General features: G+C 47.1%; 1 protein-coding gene across 2 annotated transcripts in view; it reads right to left on the bottom strand.

The window, feature by feature from the left end:
- Positions 1 to 25982, bottom strand: part of SFXN5 (sideroflexin 5) — a 92712-nt gene that overhangs the window by 56238 nt on the left and 10492 nt on the right. For both annotated transcript variants that reach the window (XM_088524987.1, XM_088524988.1), the window contains exons 2-3: positions 25031 to 25099; positions 13909 to 13986 (exon numbers count right to left, since the gene is read on the bottom strand). In XM_088524987.1, the coding sequence (XP_088381113.1) occupies positions 13909 to 13986; positions 25031 to 25099 (147 nt within the window). The remainder of the gene's footprint in view (positions 1 to 13908; positions 13987 to 25030; positions 25100 to 25982) is intronic.

Genomic DNA, 25982 nt, shown 5'->3' with positions numbered 1-25982 from the left:
GCCTGCTGGGGAACAAAGGTGGAGCAAACCCTGCAGCAGTACATAAGCAAAGATATCTTCAAATAAAAACTGCCAAATAACTTCATCATGGGCAGCCTCCGCTATTTTTCATTTTTTTTCAGAGGGCAGGAAACATTCTCACCAAAAAAATACTCAGAAAGCGGAAAAAGAATGAGTGGAAAAGAATGAGTTTAAAACTCTCACAAGTGCCTATTTTTATTTACTAATCATTGCAATCTAGCAGCACCAAAACACCCCAAACCAGGCACAGACAGCAGAGATCTGCATACACGGAGAAAATCCAGGTCACAAGCAGAGGAGCTTATAAATTGTGTATAGATAAAGGCAATGAGCAGGGCACAGCACCAAGAGACACTGCAATACACTGCCCAGCCCCTGCTTGTGACTCATCGTCTACCAGATGAGGAGGCCAGAGGACTTTCCTTCTCAAATGATGCTTAAATGCAAATGATAGTTTGGAAAAAAAACATCTTTATATATATATTTCCAGAGACATCAACAACAAAAAAATAAATAACAATCCCAGGACTACAGTAAATTGTCACAACAGTGACATTGTCTTTATTACTGAAAAACCTGTTCTACCTTTCCAGCCAAGGGCTGTCTCTGACTCGTGTTATACCCCTCCGTGCGACAGCTTCCAAGCTGCCCCGCTCTGCTCGGCACGTAGGTGCTAAGTCACTCTTTGCTCAAAAAAATGAGAAAAAAGAAAAAAAAATAACCCCCATACACACAAGAAAAATTAAACGGAGCCAAAAGATGGGCTGCTTCACTGGCAGCGGGCGTTTGCCAATCTTTTAACCACCCTTGTGGCTCTTTTACGTCTTTCCAATTTGTCAACATCCTCTTGCGGCACGGATGCCAGGAAGAAGGCAAATTATTCCAGCAACAGCCGCAGCGGTGCCAAATCGAGCCTGGGATAACCTGATGATTTGCACTCTGCTGTTTATAAATCCAAAGATAGTGATAGCTCTTTTTGCTTTGAGAGAACTCCTGTTTCTCGGATTAGCCACCGGAATACCCACCTAAGCGCTGTGCACCCACTTGGCCATCCAGGCGTCTGGGGGTTAGATTTTCTTTGAGGGTTTTGCTGTTATTAAGGCTCAAGCCTTATCTATTAAGCAAAGTTCTGCCATTCTTCATCACCCGAGCCTCAAGGTTTCCTCCAGACAAATACAAATCCGTGAAAATGCTGCTGCAATGAGGCAATTACTCTTTTATAAACAACAAGGCAACCTGCTGATCAGGAGGTCAACCCAAGCTCTATGTGCTAAGCCTAAAATCCAAAGGGCAGGAGACAGGGAGTCGGGACAGCTCACGGGGCTCTCCTACATTTGGCCGGTCTGTCATGTCCAGGGGGACATCTGTGGGACAAGGATGCCACAGAGAAGGGACACTGTGTCCCAGCAATCCCCTTAGGAGCGAAACTGCAACGCGGAGCCATCCTGCCTCTCCCACAGCAAGCACAAACACCGGCACCAAGGAAGAGGGATGCTTTCCGAGCCAGCTCGACGGCTGTTTTGGTCAAGATATCCAATTTCATTAATTGATCCCAATATTTATGCATTTTCCCGCTGCAGTGCAAATATTGTTAGAACATGAGATTTCATTACTTCTCCGAAGGAGACTTTACAAGATGCACCTGATGAGTCACCTATGGATTCTGCCAGCTCATTTTCACTTTTTTTTTTTCTGTATCCTCTAATTCATTTTCTGTCTGCAGCCTTTTTCAATAGCTCCAGTGCTCTGAGCAGTCTTGCAGTTGGGGGGCTTGTTTCTGAGAGCATGTCTCTATTTTAGCTAGGGATTTCATTCACACCCTCTCTGGCCATCTTGGAGAAGCAGCCAGATTTTGATCTCATTTACACGAGCGTGGATCCAAAGCATCCTCACTGGAGCATGTGGAACCACTCCAGATTCATGCGGAATTTGTGTTAGGATTCGGTCCACGATCTCTAAATATAGGCAGTCTACAGGAGATGGGTCTCCTCCAGCAGATCATCCTCCTTCCTAGCAGCTCACCTGGATTTGGATGACACCAAGGTGGAGAGGGGGTACTTTGTCACCGCTCGGATCTAGGTGCAAGGAGCAAACATGCTCCTACATGGATTTGCACCAAAGGAACCCTGAGGACAAGGGGAAGCAGCCCATAGCTACATGGGCCCATATGTTAGCTCATAGTTAACACATTTCCCTTTCTGCAAAGCAACCTCAGCAGCCACGGACAGGCAGGTGCTTAGTTGCTCTTCTTTCCCAGGCTGCTGTTTTTCAATAATTCTATGAAGAATAGATTTTCACCCACTTCGCTCATGACCTGTGGCAGATAGCTTTGAAAAAAATCAACTCAGGAACTGTACTCAGCTATAAAGAAATTTTATAAGGTTATATCTGCTATAAAGAAATTTTATGCACTTACGAAGTTTAAGGAGACCCAAAGCTTATCCAAAGTAAGGAAATAAAGAATAACTCTTGGAGAATAGATATGATTTGGGGTAGGCAGGACCCTATTAGCTTTCCTTGCTTAGCAGTACAATGGCAGAGTCAATGGAGACACCGAGATGTGGGTCGGGAATGGGCAGTAGATGCTCCTACCTCCTCCTGCTTCAAGGAGGCTCCTTTGAGGCTCTCGTGCCCCAAGGAGCCATGCAAACACCCTGCCTTAAATCCCGCAGTGCATGCCCTAAATATGCCAAGCCAGGAATAACACTGCATGCAGAGGCGCCCTTGCTGAGTGGCTGCACATTAAAAATTCATCGTGACGCAGCGCAGTTGTTTGCAAAGAGCTCATGAGGAGTAACATGTTAGGCAAGACCTTAGCAAGCAACGCAGCGTATGCAAAGACTGGGTGCCCTACCTCTGTTAAGCATTGCAAAATGTCCCAGTAAAGACAAGGCAGATGAGGAAATCTGCACAAGGGTGAAGAGTTGTAGTTACTTTATCGCGTCCGTGCAGTCGAGAGGAGACGAGCTCTGCTCCAAAGCTCCTGCATCCTCTTCTTGCTCCCTCAGAGAGGTTCTCTCCCCTCGCACGTGGTCCGCCTGCACCCGGAGCGCCCCGTTTTCATGAGGCAGCAGCCTGCAGTTTGCACCCATCAGAAAGCCCCAGCGGTTTCACACTCTGGGAGTTGCAAGGTGGATTAAAGCAGAGCTCCGATTATCCATCCAACACTGAACTCCAAATATTTCAGAGTGGGGCCAGGAGCGTGTGATACAGCAAAGCTCATTCTCAAATACAACAGCGAGCTATTTTTCATGTATGTTGTGGTCACTCGAGGGACAGCCTCCAAAATCAGCCTTGCTTTCACCAATCCCCATCATTCACAGTATACAAAATTGTATAATGGAGAAGCTATGTAAAAACATAACTTACCGTGACAGAAAAGCTCACTGAAAAGCTCACTCTTCAGACCAACAGCAGGAATCTGTCATCATAGTAATGTGCAGCAATACTAACAATTTTCTTCTTTCTAGATGCCTTAACTAGTAGTCAAAGGGTCAGAATAGGACGCTGGAGATGGGCCTAACCTCCTCCAGGGCATCTACAACTCAAACATCTACTGTAGCGACTTCTCCAGGGTCCCTTTACGCCAGCAGGCACCAGACAGGCCATTTGTCTCACCCTGAGCAGCTGACGGGTCCAGCCTGCATGACTTGCACTCCAGCAGCTCTCATTTCTCTCCATCATCTTCCAGAGGTTAGTTCTGGCTCAAACTGCGTGGCCCGAGATACAAAAACACCCCAAGGTATCAAACACCTGCAGCTCGAACTGACATGGGCTTGGCTTGTTTGCCATTCTTTGGATCCTGGTGGGAATTTGAGGGAACATTGAGGCTTGTGCATTTTTTTTTCTTCCAAGCAGGTCTCACCTGCCTGTTGCTTTCCTCTCCTGGCAGCTCCAGTTCCACCAGGGCCACCACGTGAAGCAGGAGCACCCAGCAGCAGGTTCACTGCAAAGTCAGCAGGAGTAGCTCACATTTCTCTCTCTTGTAAGGTTGAACGTCCTGGAAAAGCCCCAGTACTTACTCCCCACGAAGACCAGCAGGTGACAGGAGAAGAAATAAGCACGCAAGTATTTTTAGTGTTCGGTAAACCTGAAACCCAGCGGCAGTCACGAGGCGGTTGGTGCAGCCTGACGGAGTGGCGCCGGGAACGCGCTCCGCTCTCCAGCCCTTCCCGGAGCGTGAGCACTCGTGCTTCGCCTGCCTTTCTCCCACTCCTCTCCTGCCTGCTCCAGCTCGAGTCCCCAAACCCACATTTCCCACTTCTTGCAAAGTGATATTTAACACAGAGGCGATGCGTGCTCAAAGCTCCAGTCGGTTATGGTTAAATGCTTTCAGAAAGGCTTGCAGTGGTGGAACTGCTTGCTTCTTGGCTCTGCGTTAAACATGGTCTAAATGCCTATAAATCTGGCTGAGGTGCCTACCCTAGCAGCTGATTTACATGGAATTTGATGTCTGGCTTTGTTACAAACATGAAAAGCAAGGTAACCGAACCCCCCGTCTGCACTTGCTCCTCACTTGGAAGCCTTGCCTCTTGGACACCTTCCAGCAATGCTCCTAGCAAACTTGACCTTAGAAAGGGGTTAGCTCCAAGGAGAGGAAGCTCAAGTTACCTGTGAACGGGCAAGAAGCATCAGCCAAGACCTGGGAATTGTGCAGAGCCCCCGTGTGCGGCGCTCATCCACGCAGCACTGCTGCAGGCCGCCCCGACGGCTGGGAATCGGGCTGGGAATTGCACTGCGGACCGGGAGCAAGTGCGCTCAAACGCGCAGATCCACATGGCTATAAAACCAGTGTAGGTGGAAAGAGAATCGAATCCTAACCAATAAAAAAAGATAGCACTTAAATAACACTTCACCGCTTTGCTGCACTCAATAAACATTAACTAATTAATCCTCAGAGCCTGCCACGGGGAGGGTTTAAGCAGAATAAGAAGCCCTCGTCCACGACACGGCTTGAAGCCCAGCCGTGGAAACCATGCTTGCTAACCATCGCATGCTTGCGGATCCTGGAGCTCGCTCCAATTCCGATGGTTTCAGCTTGCTTTAATGCAGGCAGAACGTGTGAATCCAGCCCGATTTGTAATCTGGTTGTGAATTTAGAGTCCCTCAGTCCTCGGATGATTACAGGAAGCTAAGGCGAGCTGCTGCCAAGCAAAAGCTTGCACGGTCCAATTTAGCTTGGCTTCATTAAGGTGCATTGATCTACAACCCTTCCACTTGTGCCCTAAATCCCTTTTGGCCCCTAACAGCCTGGACACGATGCCCAAACCATTGAGCTAGAGCAGGCGGCAGAGGAGCACGGAGCCTGCAGCAGGCAGGAGGACCGAGTGCCCTCTCCGGAGCACGGAAAAGGCTGCTTTCCCGAACGCCAGGGAAGCAGCGGGGCAGCACGGACAGCCAGGGCTTACATTCAGCAAGAGACCAGAGGAAAAAAAGTACAGTTTACTGCAAATGGACCTCTTCGCTCTTCATCAACACTGCTGTGGAAAGCTATTATTCTCCAAAAGGGATGCTGTTTAGACCCTGATGGATTCGTTGTTCTCTGCTGTGCCTGGGACAGCGTGAGCGGCTCTTCCCGCTGCTAACATGATTGAGGGAAGAACACAGTAATAAATACATGGCCATTAAGCCGGTGAGCCTCTTTTCACTTCACTGATACTAATGGGGAAGAAATGAAACAGTTTCAAAACAGCAAGTTGCCAAAGCCACATTTGGAAAGGCTCGGGGGTGCGAAGCCACCAGCCACAGGCTGGTTCGTGCTCGGCCAACACTGCAGGAAGGGGCTGATGGGCGCAGGCTGTCCCCAGGGACCCCTTCCAAAAGCCACATTTCTCCTCTCGCTATAAATCCCTCAGGTTTATCCTGCCACCGCTGCGGGCTGCAGCTTTCCAAGGGGGGCCCCGAAGGGCAACAGCGCAGAGGAGCAGGGAGCTGCCGTGCTGCTGTCTGGCTTTCTAACAACCAGATAGCCACGTGCTGTAACACCAGATACGTGCTAACAACCAGATATGTGCTGTAGCATCTACATATATAGATATCAGACGAGCAGCTAGGGTCACAAAGGTAGGAAATTGTTGGATGAGGTGACCTCCAAGGTCCCCTCCAACTCAAACCATCCTAAGATCCCATGGGAGGCACAGAGGAAAATCTGGTTCCTGCCCTGGGTGGCTCCAGATCTGAGTACTGGGGTGTCAAAGATACAGGATTTTAGCTGGGAGACAATTCACACCTCAGGGTATTTAGGTTGGGTCTTAGGAAGCCTGGGTTCATCTTCTGCCCTCACCTGAGACTTGCTCTCATCCTGGCCAGCTCCAGCAGATACAGATTTATGCCACCCCCCATCCTTTCCCTACACCAGAGATGCTCACGCTGAGCAGGCAAAGTTCAGGGAGCCGCTCACGTCGAGAAACCAAGTGTTTCACAAGGGGGGAAGGGAGCTCTAGGGTGTTTTTTTTTATTAATCTCAGCTCTCTGAACCAGCTGTGCCAATGCAAGCAAGCAAGGAGGTGGGAACACATGGCCGGGAGGAGACGGCAGCCACGCGGCACTGCTGGCTGAGAGCAGCTCGTGCTGCCGCGGAGTCACACTTTCCCTCACGATATTCTGCACACAGACCAAATTTGTACCCGTGCGGGTATAAAGTGCAGAGAACAACAGTGCAGACCGTCATTCAGGGTGCATGTTTAAAAAAACAGCTATTTCCACCAGGCTAAGAGCTGCATCCGCACAAGGGTTACATGCAATTAATTCTATTAGTTTTGAGACATCTCCTTGGTCCCTTGCTGGTGTTAAAGATCAAATTTTGTCTGGCTGCAGCATCACTCCATACTAACTCCTTTGAGTTCAGTGCTCAGGTCAGGCTCAGAGGCTGGGGCTCTTCTCCTCTCCCTACCAACACGACCCACAGGAAGAGCCGGGGCACCAAAGCAAGAACGGAGGGACAGATGTGAGGGAGAGGAGGACGAAACCTTCCTCGCTCTATTGCCTGGCCTGTATTCTGTGTCCTGTTTAGACACCAGGGTTTTAGAGCAGAGTGCTACGAGTCTGCAAACGGGCACTTTGGGGCTCTGATCCTAACTGGAGCAGCAGGCTCGGGTCACCACGAATGCTGAACATCCAGCTTTGGCTCTTGGATGCTGGAGCAGCAGCCTCCTACCTCCCTTCCGAAGATGAGAAGGGACCTCAGGATTCAACACATTCCCTGGGCACGTTTTGCTGCACCTGCCTGCAACGTAGTTCGAGCCTTGGAGAAGGCTCCTCTTCCCAAGCCACGTCTCTGCAGCGTGACAATCATGCAGGGAAAAGCAGCTGTGTCATAAAACGGGGATGATCTAAATCTCCCTTCCTCCGAGAGCCGCCGAGTGCCGCTTCTCCTAACTTTTACCACTGCTGACATGCCAGCACCAATCTGTTCCTCCAATCTGTGCTGGTCTGTTGGACAGGTTGGAGAAGGGACTCGCACACACAGAGGACACAGATGCAATGCTACAAATTAGCCAAGGAAGTCTGAGGATAAGGGACAAAAGCCACATTGTGCTGCTTGCAGTGGGTATGGCCGTGCGGTTGGAGGATAAACTGCAGCACCAGGATTAGAGGAAAGATCCACTTCCAAGGAAACTGCCTCAGGATTCTTATTGATCAGGCTGATATTTTGCAAAAACTGCTTTTTTCTTTTTTTCCTAGAAGAAAGTATTCCCTCAAATTAAACCACATTACTCCAGCAGAGATTCCCTGCAGGGGAGGCAGTTTGGGGATTGCCGGCCCTGTTTCAGATTGGATCCGTTACCGTCTATCCTTCTGCTGCAAGTTGGCTCCAGGGGCACTCGCGGGTGTCACTGTCACCCTCCCGCTCCCGGGTGGCAGCGGGCACCGGTGCTTGGTGCTGAGGGCCCAAGGCCGCCTGCCGCGGAAACCGCCTTTGACATCTCAACACGTCCCCCCTCGCTGCGAGGAACGCGGCCGAAACGAGGGCTGGCCTGAACGGGGAGCACGTCTGGAGCACAAGGAACGCACCAGCGAGACGGAGCAGCCCTTCCCAATCGCAAAGGTGCAACAGGATCTCCAGAGCTGGAGAAGACGGGACACGGATTGCACGTGAACCAGTTTCTGCCATCAACACGAATCCTTCACGTTCCCTTCTCCGCCTTCTAGGAATCCGACAATTTTTTAGTCTGCTACAGGAGCAGCAGATGAAACAGGGTGACATATCCCTTCGTGATACTCTTCACATGCACCAGTCCTTAGCAGAAGGCGCTGGGCGACCAGCATCAGCAGGATATCCACTGGGACATCCACCTTTCCATTTGAAATGCCAACAGCAGCTAATCCAATAGGAGGTTCTGTAGCTCACCATCTCTCCTGTAGTTTTCAGGACAGTTTTTATTTCTAAACCAGTATTAGAAAATGCTGCTGCTTCCACCAAAGCATATAGAGATATATGGAATTCAGTCATTCCATTCAGAGACATGTGGCAGTCCCCAGACTCCCATTTTGGAGAACAAATGTCTCCAAAGTCTTCAGGAGGGCTGTTCTTCAAGTAGGTTTTATGCAGTTCTCATCATCCCATTAAACATCTAATCCAAATAACACCACCACCACCCTAGAGATAAACCCTGAATCGTGGCATAACTTCTTACTTAGAGAAAAATCCTGAAATAATAATAACGTGTCAGCAAGGGAGATCGACCATAGAGCTGGGTATTTTCAACTACAGGGAATGTTTTTGGTTGGTGGGATTTTAATAAATGAAATGAAAACACCCAGTTTCACTCATGTCTAATCCAAACTAAATCCAGTTGTCAAATATGGGAAGACAAGGCTGGGTAAATGAGCTAAGCTGCCAGGGAGGAGCTTGGAGCACGTTTCTTTGCTCAGATACAAAGCACTAAACAAACAATAATCAAACACGTATTCGTCCTTAGCTTTGCTAAGTACATAAATTATGTACCAGCTCTGGTAAAAATCATGTTTTGAAAACATTTTTCCAATGTAGAAATCATTGTAGTTTCCCCTCATTAAAAAGCTATCAGCAGTCTAGCAGCTATTGACAGTTAGAAGATCAATTCATCATTTTTGCTAATAGTGCCCAAGAAATAGGTTTTTACCACCCTGAGTTAACGGTTGTTTTCCTGAGCAGTGAAACTGCTCATTCACGAGCGAGTGCAGGAGCTGCTGGGTCAGCGTGAGACCCGCGAGCAGCAGAGAGGAGCCAGGAGCTTCCTGGTGCAGCGGGAAGCACGAGGCCACGGTGGCAACCACGAGAGGCAGCAGGGGACAGACCCGAAGGGGGAAACTCTCCCCTTTCCGCAAATGCTCCTGCTTCAGCTGGCCTCTCTGACCCCGAGATGAACACAGAGCTGGTGCACAGAAAGATGGTGGAAAGATGCTACGAAAAACATGGATTTTGGGGGCGCTGAAGTCCACAAGGCTTCTCTCAACTGGAGATACACTGCGTTTCTCCTGCAATCTGGATTAGAGATAGTTGTGAGGAACAGAAGCAATTAATTAATCACTCTGGATGTGTTTTTCTTATTGTTATTTAATTTAAGAATGGTCCATAATTGTACCATTTCAATTCATTTAAATCTTTAGGAAGGGAGAAGAAACACTCCCTCTATAAAGGCCTGCCAAGAAGATAAGAAGTGTTGAGGAGATATTTGACATCATTTTAGGCTTTTATCTTTTCATTTTTCATGCAGTGAAAGCATTTCAGCAGGCAATATAGATTGAGCTGAGCTTTGGGGATGCTTTCAGCAACTGCCTGGCAAACCCTGATGAGATCCACAAGTTTCTGCATGGGGGGAAAAAAAAGGGAGCTTGAACCCTGTCAAACATAGTGTACTGCAGATCAGTCAGAAAATTAAACATCTCAGTCAAAACATGTTGTCTTTCAGATGGGAAGTTGGCATTTGGGGAGTTTATTGAGTTGATCAAAATGCTAATAAATGGCCAAACTTTTATCTTTAAGGTTGCAATTTGGTGATTATAGTTGCAATTCTGACTAGGATGCCCAGGCATGTGAGCCCCTCTCCCCAAAGCAAGCACCTTGTCCATGCAGCTCTGGGTCCCTTTTCCCAACCAGCGCTCAAACAACTGCAAACTCACCTCAAACGTTGTTGAACTCTCTCCTCCACTTACTGCCTTGTAGACAAAGTCCATCCCACATAGCGGTGCATGCAAAAAACCCACAAAAGTGGCAACTGGCCTTGGGGAAGCAAAATCAGAGTGTTCTCCCATCTCCTTTGGTTCACCAATGAAAAATTTGGGGCAAAAACAATGTAAGGGAGAGGCTTCCCTTTCCCCCAAGCAAGCAACCAGCACATGGTGTGTTCTGCGAAGGCCCCCATAATTAATGAGACACTTCCAGCTCTGTATATCTGGCATTGCCATATGCCAATGAGTACCAACACACTTGCCAGCTAGATAAACCTCTCCACATGCTCCCCTTGAGCTCCTCCTCTGCCCCCAAGTTAGACAACAGAGCACGAGTCCCATGATGGGAGCTCAGAGCTACTGCTGGCCATGTTTCTCCAAGCAGAGAGCGCCTTTCCAACCACCTTTTAATCGGTTTTATAGTTAGATCTTCCTCTCTGACTCCAAGGGGATTATTTGGTGATGAGTCTTCCACATGAGAACTACTAAATGCAACGTGCCACCATAACCTTAACATTTGGTGATACCTTGTTTTATTATAGAGCATCCTTGCTCGGTAGAGAGGGCCATCACTTGCCTAAGTGAAAATAAGTTATTTGGAAAAGGAATAGTGCTTTCCATAACAATTTTGGGGTAAAGTTTAGCCTGGACAAGAGAAAAGGAAGAGAACAGATAAAAGAATTTAAAGAAAAAAAAATGTTATTTGACTGCAACACAGCAATAACCCAGGGAATATGACACCAAGTTATCACCATGACAAGAGAATACCATAGGGCAAGAAAACTACAGGTGTCACTACAAGACTTCAGACATTACCTTTCAAGCAAAAAAATAAAAGAGCATGTCCTGAAATATCTATCTACACATGCAATGGTCAAAATTAAAAAATTAAAATCCTCACAGTAAGTTTTTGAAATTGAAATGCATGTGAACTGCTGGAGGAGATCAGGTCAAAAGAATCTCTCTGCAAGCAAAGCTGACAGGGCCTTCCTAGGAGGAGGAAATCCCATCCTTGGCCCTTCCAAAAGGAGGAGAGTCTCCAAGATTAGAGGAGCTGAAACTCAGGAGACCTGGATCTTCTTCTCACTCTGCCCAGGGGCATTGGCATTCCTGAGCGGAAATGTGTTTTTTTCTTCACTCTAACTCAGTTTTCACTTCCAAAACCACCGGCATTAACAGTGGTCTCCTCTGCAGGCCCTAATTCTCCACCCAAGAGTGTTGGGGAAACCATGGTGCCAAGAGGGAAGAATCGCTTTCTCCTTAGAAAGTCTCAACCCTTTTTGATGTTTTCCATGCACAGCAGTGACCTTCCTCAACTCCGGCCTGCTGTGCAGTCCCTGCCTCTCCTGTTCCATCAACGAGGGGGTTGATCATTCCTTACAACCAGCTCAAGGACCAGGGAAGAACTGATGCCTGTTGACTTCACCAATCGTTTCCCCACGTTACCAAGCTGGTTTTGGCTGCTGCTTAAACACGGTCTGTCACAAGGACAAGGACACGCTGCCATTCCCAGACCAGCTTCATGGCTGCTCCTCGCTCTGATCACCAAGGGAAGCCGTATCCAACTCCTTGGAAAGCGACTTATCCTCCAGTCAAATGTAGGAACAAGCCATCTGTCAGCAGTGTTTAGGACCCCCTAACACCATTTATACTGTGATCAGGATCAAATGCTCAGGATTTTTTTTTTTTTTTTACACTGATGTGCTGACATTTTTTCTAGGAAAGACATTTTTAGCCCCATTTTCTCTTTCCTGCTCCACCGCATACCTTTATTTTACACTTTAATTCCTCCAGATTGCATAATAAGGAGAGCCTCATGCTTCATGTTGTCATGGCTGAGGGAAACAAGCAATGTATGACACTTTTCTCTCTCTCTATGCAGTTCGGAATGAACTCTGGGTGTACCCTAGGTTTATCACTACACCAACCCCAAAATAGAGGTCAGAAGCCTGTGAGGCTTGAAACAGTGAATGACTTGTACTTCATCTGCCTTAGGGCAGATGGGGACTGAGTCATCTGCTGCCGCATCATGCTTTGCTTTCCTCTTTTCCTGAGCCCTGCTTTCTTTTTCTTACCATCAAGTTAAGGTTGACCGAAAGGAGCGACATCAAATGACCATGAGCACGATGCCCCACAGAGCGAATCGCACCGGGAAGGGATCATTCCCACCGAGTTTGTGTTGAAGCAATGTCTCTTTCCCAAAACAGTACCCAGCTCACAAGCAGCTTAAAGTGAATGCAAACCTCAGTTTTCTTCGTTGACATCCTATAGCTTCTTTACATGAAAAGCAACGATTGCACGCGGACACGAGAAGAAATAAAAGGGTTATTTAACCTGCAGGGAGTTAAGAGACAAACATATTTTTTCTGTCGTTTACTTCAGAGTTGAACCAGTTCTTTGTCACAGGTGCTTCTCACAACCCCTGAAACAGGCCTGCCGACAAAACGCTGCTCTTTACTCCTCCCTTTTAATCTGGGGCACTTACAAACCTCAGCACTGTACCCAAGGCCGTGATGGAGAGCTGGGAGACAGAAGTTTAAGGCAGCACTAAGGACTGAAGCCCTGTCCAGGGGAACAAAGTCCTGCATTTCTAGCATTGCAACAAAGTCTGCTTAGGCATTTTATCCATATTTTAGATCAGGAGATAACTTAGGACTGATGCTGGTAGACAGCAGATGTTATACAGAGACACATTGTAGAAGAGCCCTTGTGCTGGTGTTATGGTCAGGACTCCAAACACCAACAAATATGGAAAAAAAAAAAAAAGAGAAAGAGAGAAGAAGAAAGCCTGAAGGAAAGTCACAGCAATGATGCTAATGATCTGGATGTAAAAGGCTCTAAATGCAGCCTCGTTGCTCTGCAGTCCTCACCTCAGACTTCACAAGTTTCATAGCTCTATAGCTAAGAGGGATCACTGAGTGCAACCCTCCATCCCCAAGCAGGCCAAGGTCTCCCCAGAACTTCCTTCTTCTTGGCAAATTGTGCTAAGAACTTCCCTGCAGTGGGGTTTCCACAACCTCCTTTAGCAAATCTGCTCCGTGCTTAGGGATCCCAATGGCAGCAATGCTGCCTCCTAAAAAGTACCATTTCTGAAAACATGAAATATATATATATGCAAATATATATGAATATATATACACATTGTGAGAAACTGGTTAGTTGGAGGACTGTTGTCTAGGCTACATTTATTTTGGTGAAGGAATATTCAGTGTAGGGTATTTTTTTTATATCCCAGAGCAGGAGCACAGTAGGAGAGAGGCCTCACGAACCACAATTGCAAGTATAAAACTGACAGCAAGCTCTCCCTCACTGAAGCAAAGGAAGCCACGTCCTTTTTTATGAATTCTTAATAACAAAAACATCTTGCGAGGGAAAGGAAGCAATAACTTTGACTGAAGATAATCAGTATTTGCGCAAGCAGAATAAAAAACAAGCTTTCTACTTGTTCTACATAAAAACCTGCAAGATTTTTAATGGGAAGCTCCTTGCTGCCATTCTTGCCCAGCAGCATTTGCAAGACGGAGATTTCAAAGCAGCCCAAGTTTTGTACAACGCAGGGGCAGCTGTGATGGACCAACAGCTCCACTGCGACAGGCAGCAGTTCCACCGAGCACATCCAGCACCAGATCCTGAAACAGTCGGAGCTCCAAAACCGTAACCCACAATTGAGTGTCGACAGCGGCTCCCCTCGCACTGCACGAAGGGGTACAAGGTCAGCCAGGCTTTCTCTTTTACCTCTTTGTTGGTGACTCCTGGGGGTAAAGTTCCATGCTTGTAATCCTCCAGCAACTGCACGGCTTCTTTCAGGCGACTCTGCAAACAAAGCAGTGGCAACATTTATTCTGTGCTGAATTATCTACAGCAACGCCTTTAAGTTGCATAATCCCATCTTCTTTCACGCAGACCTTGTGATGGGTCCTTCTGTACATACAACAGAAACCAGGAAATAATTTAAGATAAAATGGATGCATTTATGGCTAATGCAGAACAGATTTTTAAGGAACTGATTATGTATCAAAGTCTCAGATGAAACCTCCCAGGATGTCGACCTGGGAAACTCCAGAGAAACCCTGAAGAGCGACTCTGCTCCCACAGCCCTTTCCAGGGCAGACACCTCTAAAACGCACTGGCAAACATGGAAATTACTGAAGGGAGAAGGAAGGCATCAGCCTGCACAAATAGGCTTCTCCAGCAAGGTTCCAGCCACCATCCACAGGAAGGCAGAGCCACTAGAAAGTCACAGAAGAGCAAATCTGAGCCTGATTTCCAGCACTGCAGCGTAGAGAAGCCCAACCAAATCAAGACAGTAACAGCCCCGCTTTGTAGCTGTGCACTAGAGATCAAGCTGGGTTAATTTATCTTAAACACAATTTTTACACAGTTCAGACAAAACTCACCCTAGACAGAACTGCCAACCTGTGCTGCTTGGTTACAGTGCCTTGTCTCTACCCATCGTGCTGTTTGTAGCTGGGTGTTTTTTCTTTCTTTTTATTTTTTTATTTGTTATTTTGGCTATTGGTTACATGCTCTCTAAAAATATCAAAGAATTGGTAGCAAGTCATTGGTGCAGTTAAAATTAGAATTGGAATATCAACAAGAACGCGTGCGAAAACCCTAGCAATTAAAATAAATGCATGTGCAAATAAAGATCATCTTCACATTGTGATAAAGCAGAAAAACGAGTACATTTCATGTGTTTAAGTGATCACGAGGGCATTAAGTCATGCTACACCCGCCTGTTAGAATCATCATTTTCCTCCCAGAACAGTTATTCATATAAAAGCAGAGTCTTTTGCAGTTAAAGCAGTCAAATGCTTTTGTTTTTTAATTTTATTCATTATTGCTGAAATAATTTCACCCAGAGAAGAACAAGTCGGGGTATAAACAGTGGCTTTGGTGGAGTTAAATCTGCTTATCCAAGCCTGCAGAAAGCGGCAGATAACCGAGTAATGGTCCCCAAATATTCAAAGCCAAACACGCGACGCAGATTAACATTTTAAAAAGATTGCTGCGGGTTATCTGCCATCCCGATGGATAGCGGGGGCTTCATTTGGCATTTCTGCGCTAGCTGGGGCGGCCGCAGTTTTTATAATATTACTGCCCGGGGATGTTTTACAGATAGGGGATGTTTTGTCTAAAACAACATGCAGAGCGATTACGACTCGTGTACAGACGTGAGGTTTTACCGTCGCAGCGGCAGGGCCCCTCGTTGCCAGCGCCAGGCTCCCCGGAGCTCATTAGGGATCAGGATCGGTGGCACCGAGGCCGCTTCCCTGCCTTTCATGCAAACATCAAAGGGGACTTTGTTTTCTCGGAGGTGCCAGCAGTCCCGCCAACCTGCGAGCGGCGGCTAATGAAGGGCTGGTGCCTTTACACGGAGCAAGAGACGATCCGGAGAGCGCTAATTCTCCTGCTCGCCGACAGGATTCCTGGCCGCTTCTGCACGGGATTCACTAACATCCCAAGTGTCGCCTGTTTTCTGCCCTAGTATTTCACATTTTGTTCCCTCACACTGATCAGCAGCTACTCAGTGTAAGGGAAAGATGCCAAAGTCCCCTCGCTATCGGAGTGGGAATGACCTCTGCAGAGCTCCGTGTGTCCCCGGGGAAATGCACGCTCGGAGCTCGGGCTGCTCTTTCCAGGGGATAAAGCGGAGCTCGCTGCACCGTGTCACTGTGCACACGTGTCCGGGGACAAATTCTCACCCAGAAATCAAGGAGATGTCCTGGATGCAGATGCCTGCACTAAAGCAAGATTATCTCCCAAATCTGGTTTTGGCAACACAGCCACATTTCGACCTTTTGGTGGCTAAACAAGAAGACTGTGAACTTGCTCCTCAAGCAAAGACTCCTATGAATTCCTGCTAGGGTATTTTCTGCCAGCTGGATTTAAATCCATTCCTGGAACTTGGCATCACCCTGGGCTGCTGTGAGGTTCTTCCTGAAGGGGACTAAGTCATATAAAGAACATGTAGGATACCAAAAGAAGATTAAAACAAATCTGGACTATTTCCTAGCAAGAGGTGTGAGATCTTTCTTTTGCTCTCTTCTATTCTTATTTCATTGGGGAATTGGGAAAACTAGAAAGCTGCATTTCTCAAGTATTAAATATTTCACAGGGTATTGAAGATGAGTAACAGGCTGTGTACAAGAAGCTCCCCAGTTCCCCAGTTTCACCTAGAAGCAGGTTTTAGAAACACCACAAAAATCAGAGAATTATTTAAAACAATCAATAAAAAATTCTTTCATCAGTGACTCAGAAAAACACCCACCCAGCTCAGACTTTCTCCTACAGGGCTCGTAAGCCAGATGCACAGGGAAAAGCAAGAACTGGGCAAGCAGATGTCTCCCCTAAGTCCCTTTCCCATCCAACCACTGTGGTCTACGGGTGGCCAAAACCAGATGAGGTTTCTCCACATTTAACAATATTTAGTGGACTTTCCTTCTAGCTACTCATTCCCTATTTCCTGGACCAACAAACTGGCAGCATCCACTGCCACCAACAGTGCAACCAACCTTCTCTTAACTGCCCCCCTTCCCTTATGCACAAACACACTGAACCTCTCTTGAGGTTTGAGCTGACCTTACTGGATCATTTTACTGTGCAAGTGATTACTGTGCAAGGAATTAACATTTAGGTCCTTCCTTGGAAGGAACTTCATTACTTCAGAAACACGACTAAGCTTCATCCAGATGCTAAAGTGAATGAAAGCAGTCATCTGCCATACTTCACATCTATACAGTATCCCACAGCTTTAAGAAATGATTCCTTATTGCTTAAGCCAAATTCCACACCAGGTTACACATTTTCCTAGTAGGGTGAACACTGGCTGGCAACTGCAGCAGGGCCGTGTCCTACAGACAGATTTTCTCCCGTCAGAAGTGGCAGAAGAGGATCGACATGGAACTAGAAAACTAGTTTCACACCTGGACATTCTTCAGAGGCAAATTTTGAGCCGATTTCCTATTTATTGCTGACAAAAAGGAAGAATTAGGAATTATGAAGATTGCTGGTGATGCAGGGCTATAGCGACCCACGTACCGTGTAGAAGATGCAAAAACACAGACCATCAACAACCTACTCTCCTCTAACCTGCTGGGCCTCCTCATTGCAGGGACAGGCTGGTTCTTCATTATCCTGCTTAATACCGAACTGCAAAAGATCTCTTGAATAGGAGAAAGACCTAGTTAGAGCACTGGACCATCGTCCAGGAAGGACGGTCGTAGGAAGCCTACGAACCACCACAGCCCTGAAAAAAAAAAAAAAAAAATCAGGCTTTTTCAAGTGAAGTATTTCCAGTGTGTGAAAGGAAATAATCGCACAAGATCATAGCAGGACGTTACTCTCTTTTAGTTCTTCTTGATAGCTTCTTGCCTTAGGAACCTTAAGGTCACTTGCTTAAAACTCATCATTCAGGTAGGAAAGAAAGCTACCACCTACCCTGCATTATCAACAAAATTGTGTAACATTTCAGACAGCCTGATATTCCAAGGCAAAACCCAGAGGTGAGAAGCCAGAGCCAGGCGACCAACTAAGAACTGCAGATCTGGGGACAACGGCCACCCTTGCCTCCAAAGCTAAAAAAATAAAGCAGTAGCATCAGCACAACGTTCTGGAGAGCCATTTGTGCTCATTACTGGTATGTTTTTTTGTCACTGAGATTACCTACACTGTGTGTCTTGCAAATCATCCACACAGAACAGCATGTAACTCTGAATGAAAAACTGGAAGTAATAGATGAATGGGTTTGTGTTCTATTTTTTTCCTCCTTCTCTTGAGGAAATCTTAGTAGTTACTATAACAACCCTGGCCAGATCCCATCTTGTTTAGTGTGGTAACAAACAGAAAACAAAAAGGCCCGATTTTGCTTTTAAAATTGCAGTCTTCATGAATTCCCTTTCAGCTTGGAGAGAGAGGGAACTTTCTCAAAGAAAGAAAAGAGCCCGAGAACAAAATTGCTGATAGTTTCTACAGTTTGCAAGAAGTGGGGCAGAAAGCAAGTGGAAATGTAAGGATCGCATTGAGATGAAACCTTCCAAATGGCTTGGAGGTGCCCAGGTAGTTTTAGGGAACCACTTACAGCCTCCATATTGTATTTGTGAAAATATGTGGTTGTCCTGCAGCTTTCCAGAATGCCAAGCATGGTCTTAAGAGCTTGATTCTCCAAAAAGGGCAGGAAATAAAGATTTCTGCATGCCAAGCAGCTCCCCTCGCTGCAGCTTAGCTCAGCGCACCGTTATCGTGGTAGCTGGGATGTGCTCCCAACTAGGACTGGGCTGCACTTCCATTTCAGCAGGGAGGAGAGAGGCCTACAGCACGCTGCCTACGAGGTTGTGCTGCTATCTCAATATTTATTGTGGCTCCATCTCTTTTTTTAAATGCAGATATCTGTAGGGAGAAGTGTCACTTGAGTTTTTACAGCACTGACTGAAAAAGAAAAAAAAAAGGAACTGTGCAACTACAGTTTTTACTAGCATGCGACATTTCTTTCATAGCCCTTTCCTCCTAGAAGCCACAGCACTTCTAGTGGTGGCTTGCAGGGTCTCAGTTCCCACAATAGGGTGCTAGACAGACCATCTGTACCCGGAGAACGTTCCTGCAGCCCCAAATCCAGCAGCGGTGCCAGGGACGCACGGCGCTCGGCACGGAGCGGCACCAGCTCCACGCTCGGCTCCGCCGCCGCGGCCCCGCACGCCAGGAAGCGCCACCCCAGGGCTCTGAGCAGCGGCCCAGCCTCTGTCTTGGCCCCAAGCTGCTTAAAAGACTCTTTTGGGCCACAAGGGCACTGCAGTGGGCTCCTGATAAACCTCGCCACGAGGTTTTATGGCCATGGTTGTGCTCTTGGACCAGTCCGGGCCTGGGCACCGGCTTGCAGACCTCAAGGCTGGTCAACTATGAGCAAGGCTTTGAGCACGGTTTGCAGTCGGACCAACGTCCCCTCTCCCAGACGATTCCCAGTCGTGGTTTGGGACTCACCATGGGCTGGGACAGCCGCCAGCCCTCATCCTTTTGGGAGGAAGGCTGCTCAGCAGCATGGACGCAGGCCAGAGCAGCTGTGGTGGGACAGAGGACAACGGCACCATGTCCCACAGATGACTGGACTAACGGTTATGTGTCAAACACCTCCTTCGGCAGGGAAGCTCTCCGGACTGTTTCCTACCTTGTCCTCTTTGCTCAAGGGCGCTGTGGTGGAGATCTGTGCCTCCTCTTCACAGCATCACAGAATCCCAGAACAGCTGAGGTTGGCAGGGACCTCTAAAGATCACCTAGTCCAGCCCCCCTGCTCCAGCAGGGACACCCAGAGCACGGGGCACAGGGTGGCATCCAGGCGGGTGTGAACATCTCCAGAGAAGGAGACTCCACAGCATCTCTGGGCAGCCTGTGCCAGGGCTCTGGCACCCTCACAGGAAAGAAGTTCTTCCTCACATGGAGATTAAAATTCCTATGTTTCAACTTGCACCCATTACCCCTCATCCTGTCACTTGCCATCGCCAGTGGCCTCGTGCCTTGAATCCCAGCTGATGCCTACATGGGGCTTGGAGCTGCTTCTGAAAAACTGCATGTGCCTGTACAGGCCTGAGCGACGGTCACGGTACCACGCAAGCCACGTCACTCCTGCCACACAAGCGATGGAAAACGTCACGTTTGGAGGCCTTGCTGAGGCTCCGTAGCCTCCTGTGAGGTTCCCCATCAGGACCAACCCACTCACCACACAAACCAAGCGGGATGCCGCTGCTCGCGGGCACCACAACCTCCACACACGATTCCGAAATCCAGCTGTGCTCGCCCTCCGGTGACTCCACACTTTCGCATTCTTCCCTGCCTCATCGATGGGATGATACAAACGGCAGACTCGACTCCAGCTGGCCCTATTGTATTGGATCTAAGTGACAGACAACAGGAGCCAGAAACTTTTTGTTCAAGTCGAGCCAGCAGATGTGACACTGAATAAACACAGACAGTCAATCTGCTGAGTAAGAAGGTATCGTTCATATAAATAACATACATCTAATCCTGCTTCCATTTTAAACCCAAATATGGGAATGCAAGATGCTCAGTGCTCTGTAGATTTATGCTTTAAACAATGAGATGAAGTACAGGCAGATAGCACACATACAGCACCACGGAACTCTCAGCTCTTATTTGACTTTTGCTTCAAATTATTGTCACATCTAGAGCTTCCTCCATGAGGAGCTTCCCACAGTGTGTTAACAGTCTGTCCAAGCAGGTGTCAGATGGAAGAAGCCTTACAAAAATATCTGCTGGTCCCTCCTGCTTCTCCCAATGAACCTTAATTACAAAGCAATTAAAAGTATTACTCCAGCCACTTTGACCTCACACATTGCAGAAAATAGACATTCCGCCCACTGTGGGGCTTCTCAGAGCCTCGGCGACGAGGCTCACTGGGCTGGACCTCAGAACTGACACATTTCCTGCTCGTTGGAAAAGTTTGCAAATTTGCTGTGGCCAAATATTATTCCACTAGAAAGCGAGCAATGCCGTGAATTAGCACACACGGAAATCCTCTCTTCAAAGGTGACATGCAGCCCTGCCCCAAGGGTGGTACTTCGCTCCAGAGAAGCGCAGACCTACCCATTTTATTTGCTTCCTAACCTGGGTGCAGATAGTCTTTCTACCTGGATGCTCCCTGCACAAAACTGGGCCACCCAACCTTCAGCTCCACAACACGTTTTGCACAAGGATGGATCTTCTTTGCAGGAGCTCAGACTGCTCAGGACAGCGATGCCCAACCTCATGCTTGCCATGCACCCCATGAGATTCAAGGGTAAGAACCTCTAAAAGACAAGACAGCTTTTCACTGTGCCAACAATTTTCTGTATTAAAAATAAATAAATAGGTAAAAGATGATTGCTATTGAGACCAAAACTAAAGACACCATGCAGCTATTTGGGTAAAATACAAATTATGAATTATTCTTGCTGTCACTGTGCTTGGTTACCTCACGCAGGGAAACATCGGCCACCAGCAAGATAGAATGATGTAATGCACAGCAATTAAAAGGAGGAGGAAAAAAATATACACATTATTACATTCCCCAGCTTTTTTTCATGGGATTAACCCCCATTCTCGCTAGAGACACATTTATTTACTTTTCTCATTTGCTGGTGAGCTCCTCCAAGACAAACAGCAAGCTATTTGTTCTCGAGAACCTGGGCTTGAAAGCTGCAGCCATCTGTCAGCGGGAAGGAGCGCTCCGTAACCGGCTGCTTGTTCATCTTTTTGCCTTCAAACCCTTTATAGATTTTAATTTGCCACTTAAATTATCAAATGAAACCAAACAGCTTTTGGTTACACATACATAGACGCATACCAGTATTTTAAAGCACAAAATCAGATGCACGGCGCTCAGCAAGTAGGTCAATCAACAAAGCAGGTTTATGTTCTGCTTCCCATGAAGCCACGTATTAATATCTGTTTTGCAGAGAGACTGTATCAGGAAAAAGAGCTAATGCAAACTCCACGACATGCTGCAGAAGGTCCATTAGCCTAATGCAGAAGGTCATCACTCTAATGCAATTCAAACAGCCAGAGAAAGGACAAGAATGTCTCCTTCTGTGGAGAGCCATCAAGTCATTTCCAAAAATCAGGGATTTCAAATCTGGGTTCAGACAGAAGGAAAACAAATCTCCTCTTTGTTGAGGCTTGTTTTGGGTCCAGAATCGCTCGCGACACTCGATTCTTTTATTTGGTGCCAAGATGAACACGGACAGCTCAGATTTGGCTCTTTTTTTTTTTTCCCTGTGTCTCACCTGCTTAGGAGAATCTTCCTGGAAAGTTTACATTACACCGACTGACTACAGCTTGATGGGGTGACTACGCCAACCTTTCCAACATCTTCAAAAGCTTCTAAAAATCTGAAAAGGGAGCAAGAAGATGTAAGGATGCAATTGAGCGCAAGGATGGATTCATCGCATTCAAGCTGCGAGCTGGTGTGCAGCTTCCAGAGAGCTCACTTAGGTGCCTTGGCACCCTTCGCATTCCATGGAGTGTAACAAGAGAGATAACTGCCCTCCAAGGGGTCTGGATATAACTCCAGAAGAGCTCCAAACCGCAGAAAAAGAAACGCACAGAAGAGGGGGAGAGTGACCCTTTGGAGATGCTAAAACACCTGCTTTGGTGCTGGGACCAGCTGCATGTTTCTGTGGGTAACGGGATGGGCAAAGGGAACAACCGGCTTTGGGCACGCAGCGAGTGGTACCGCTCCAACACACAACTTTTTCACCCTGCTACCTTAACTGTAGTGTGAAGGCAAATGGCCCCATCCCAAATGGGAATACAGTGCATTTTCTTAAGCCTATTTTGTAATAGAAACAGAAAAACAAGCAAAAATCCTGAAACCACTAATTTGATCAAGTTCAGTCGTCTCTCTGCACCCTTGGGATACACAGGAAATAAATTTGAGAATTTGTTATTTTTTCTGCAGTAATATCATTCTAAAAATCAATAATTTGGCATTATATGGTACACAGCAGGTTAACTAGCTAAAAATATATATACACATACCACACACACATACACACTCTGTGTATATTCATACGCCTACTATAGACTGAAAGCAAGTTTTAAGAAAGGTAAAGATATTATTAGAATATGGAAACATTCCCAAAGGAAGAGAAATTTCAGCTAAACAGAACTGGATGGATTATCTCCACCCAAGAGGATAAAAGAGGGAAAAAGAAAGGAACACAGTGGAACCAGACTTCAGGGAGACAGAGCGTGACAGATTCACAGAGCCCCATTGAGTTCAGCCAAGTCTCTCTCGCCTCCAGATTCACCAATGTGCAAAACAAGACAAAACTGCTAAAGTTTTGCCCTGCTCTGTCTGTGAATCAGAGCCGGGCACCTGCCTTCTCCGCTTGTGGGGGAGCAGATGGGGAACTCCTGGATCCCCAAGATCCCTAAAGCATAGGGACCCTGAAGCCCTGGAGCACGACACTGTCACACACTTCAAATACCAACTCTGTAAAGATTCCCAGGGCAAATTAGCTCATATTAGGCTGCTAGAAAGAGGTGTTTTAATGTTTGCCAGGTTCCAGACATGTCTGAGCTTCAGTTTCCTCACGGGCCTTTTAGTTTTTAATTAGCATCCTCGGTGCACCACAATATTGGCCAAGGACAGCCCGTCTCCCTCACCCGAGTTGGCGCTTGCTCTGTTACCACCTCACCAGCGTAAACCTCTTCTCCCAAGGGTTGGTCTCTCAAAAGGTTTTGCCTTCCCTCCTAGAAACCACGCTGGGCCACCACTTGCTAAAGCTTCATTGCAAAAATATGGTATCAAGTCACTCAAAATGTAACCTGGGGAATTCTATCGCATCCGCCCCTTCAACACGCTCTGCGCTGTGTTTAGCTCCAAACCCCTGTGACGGTCACGGCAGCACCCAGCCTCCAAGGCACGACATTGTTTCTGATTCTGCCACATGTGCTTGCATAAGATTTTAATATTTAAAACCCAACTCTGGTGTCTGCAAAGTGCACTGGATCCTCAGGTAACACTGGGATTTTCATTTCTCTTTATCACGACCCTGGCAGCAAACACGCTCTCGCTGGAATCACGACGCTCTTTTTGCAGCTAAGTTGCTTCCCCACATTAGGCTCCATAACAAGAGTGTTGGCTTCTGAGAACTGATCTCGTACTTCATCAGAACCTGTGTTTTTACAAGTGAAATCATAATCTTCAATTTGCTGTAAAAACAGCTGCCTTATTGTCTGCATTTCTCTTGGGCACAGATCCAAAAGGTAGTTGTCAAAAGGAGCTACCCAGCACATCTTAGCCGTATGTCTTTGAAAGATGCCAACAGATTTGGAAAAAAAAAAAAAAAAAAAAAAGAAGCCAAAAGATTTTGGGGAAAAAAAAAAATTTTTTAAATGGTCCCAGATACTTTTCCATCACGATGCACAAGGAACTGGACTCTGTTCACCACCAGCTGCAGTGGGCAGCTCGGCTCCCAGTGCCCCAAGAATGAGATTTGCATGTATTTTTTTGCAATTTATACTACTCTCAAGAGAGAAAAACAGAAGAGAAAAGCAGCTGCCTTTCACTGAAGGCAAAACCACGAGTTTTCTGGCTGGAGTTTAAGATTACCAAGAGGAATATTCTTCCCGAGGGTTTCCTCCCATGCAGTTATTAGCTGGCTATTTTGTGAATGTGGTGAAAAACAGCAGTGCTGGACAACGCTAAGGATGCAAATAGGGCAGGAAGCTTAAAAGCCCATTTCAGACCGGATAATTATTATGAAAAAAAATATACCACCTCACTGGGAAAGTGTCTTCTCGCTACACATGGCCTTGGAAACCTGCAGGATGCACTCATCTCTGATTAAAAGCAGAGTCCACACAAGAAGGACCAGAGGGCACACAAGAACCACCATTAACAGTGGGTTTTTCGTTGGCTAATGGGCAAATGGACATTTTCACAGCAGTTACGGCACTCGTGATGCCCCTCCGGCACGTGCTGCCCAGCAGGGAGCTCACGCTGCCGCTCACCTCTTCCACGAGCTCCTAACGTGGGTGCCCTCATGGACAGCGCTCCATTTTTTCAGGAAAATGTGTGGTGTCCACAGGCAGAAAATTCCAACATTTGTGGCCATTTTGCCCCAAAGGTGCCCAGGGGATCACAACAGGGCAGGCAGGTCGGTGGGGATTCGCTGATGTCTGATCCAGGCCGAGCTTCGGCTGCGGAGGCAACAGAAGTTGGCCGGGCGATCAATGGACTGCGAGACACAGATCTATGGGAAACCTGGCTTCATTAGTCCTGCTGTTCACAGGACAAATTGTTTTTAATCCCAGCCTGCCCAATAAAGAGCACTTTCGGAAAGCACGGGAGCATATCCCTTACCTCAGTCACAAAGAGAGTGCGCGGATCAATGATATCCAAGAAGTGCCTGAATCGGCCATAAAACGAAGTCTGCAAGACAGGAGAAAAAGAACAAAACGTGCTCAGTTAGAAACTGCCTCTTCATCTGCTGCGGGGAAAGATTTTATTTCCTCTGTAGAGCGAAGGAGAAGCTGAAAGGAAGAATGACAAAGCCATTTGCTCACAATTTGCTTGGGAGAGGAGCTCTGCAAGGGAGCAGATGAGGACACTGACCCTGTTAGCACTCACCATAGCAATATAGATGCCAGAATAAAGTGATACTGATTAAGCTGTTGAAATATCTTTTGCTCTCCCCAAAATACTTCCTTATGGGGATCACAATGGAGATATCCTGCACCGCAGAAACCTAATGGGATGGTCCCAGATGAAAGGAAATCCCACCCTGCCAGACCTGCAACACGTCCCCGTGCTGCTGCTCCTCGCTCCTGCCAGAAGCCATTTCACAGGGCCACACAGAGCCATGACCTGGTCCGAGGCAAAAACCCCCTCCTTGCCCCAATTTTGGGAGAGAAACGAGCACAAAAGAGCTCTTCAAAACAGCGCGCTGCAGAGAACAAGGACACAACAATCTCAGGCGCTCTTGGAAGAGCTGCAGAAGTTTGAACGAGGGGGAGAAAGGTAACAGGTGAGACCAAGTACAAAACCATTTTTAAACCCTGCATTTATTAGAGGCATTTAATGATTAATTTCATCATCCAGGCATTAAGCTAGGGCAAGGTTTCATCATGCCATTCCATATAAAAGCCCAGGAGAAGATACGGTGTTGCCTCAGCATATGGAAAAGAAATGATGGCTGGAGATTGTTCCTAGCTGCATGTTTGGAAAACATATCATCAACCTCCAGGACATCTGAATATAGAAAACACCACACAGAAACACACGTGTGATAAAATAATTTGAAAAGCTTTACAGC

Source organism: Tinamus guttatus, unplaced genomic scaffold (assembly GCF_059628265.1).
Source record: "Tinamus guttatus ecotype Peru unplaced genomic scaffold, ASM5962826v1 Tinamus_guttatus_pri_ptg000218l, whole genome shotgun sequence".
In the NCBI taxonomy this organism is placed as follows: domain Eukaryota; kingdom Metazoa; phylum Chordata; class Aves; order Tinamiformes; family Tinamidae; genus Tinamus; species Tinamus guttatus.
This window is presented reverse-complemented; position numbering and strand designations above follow the sequence as displayed.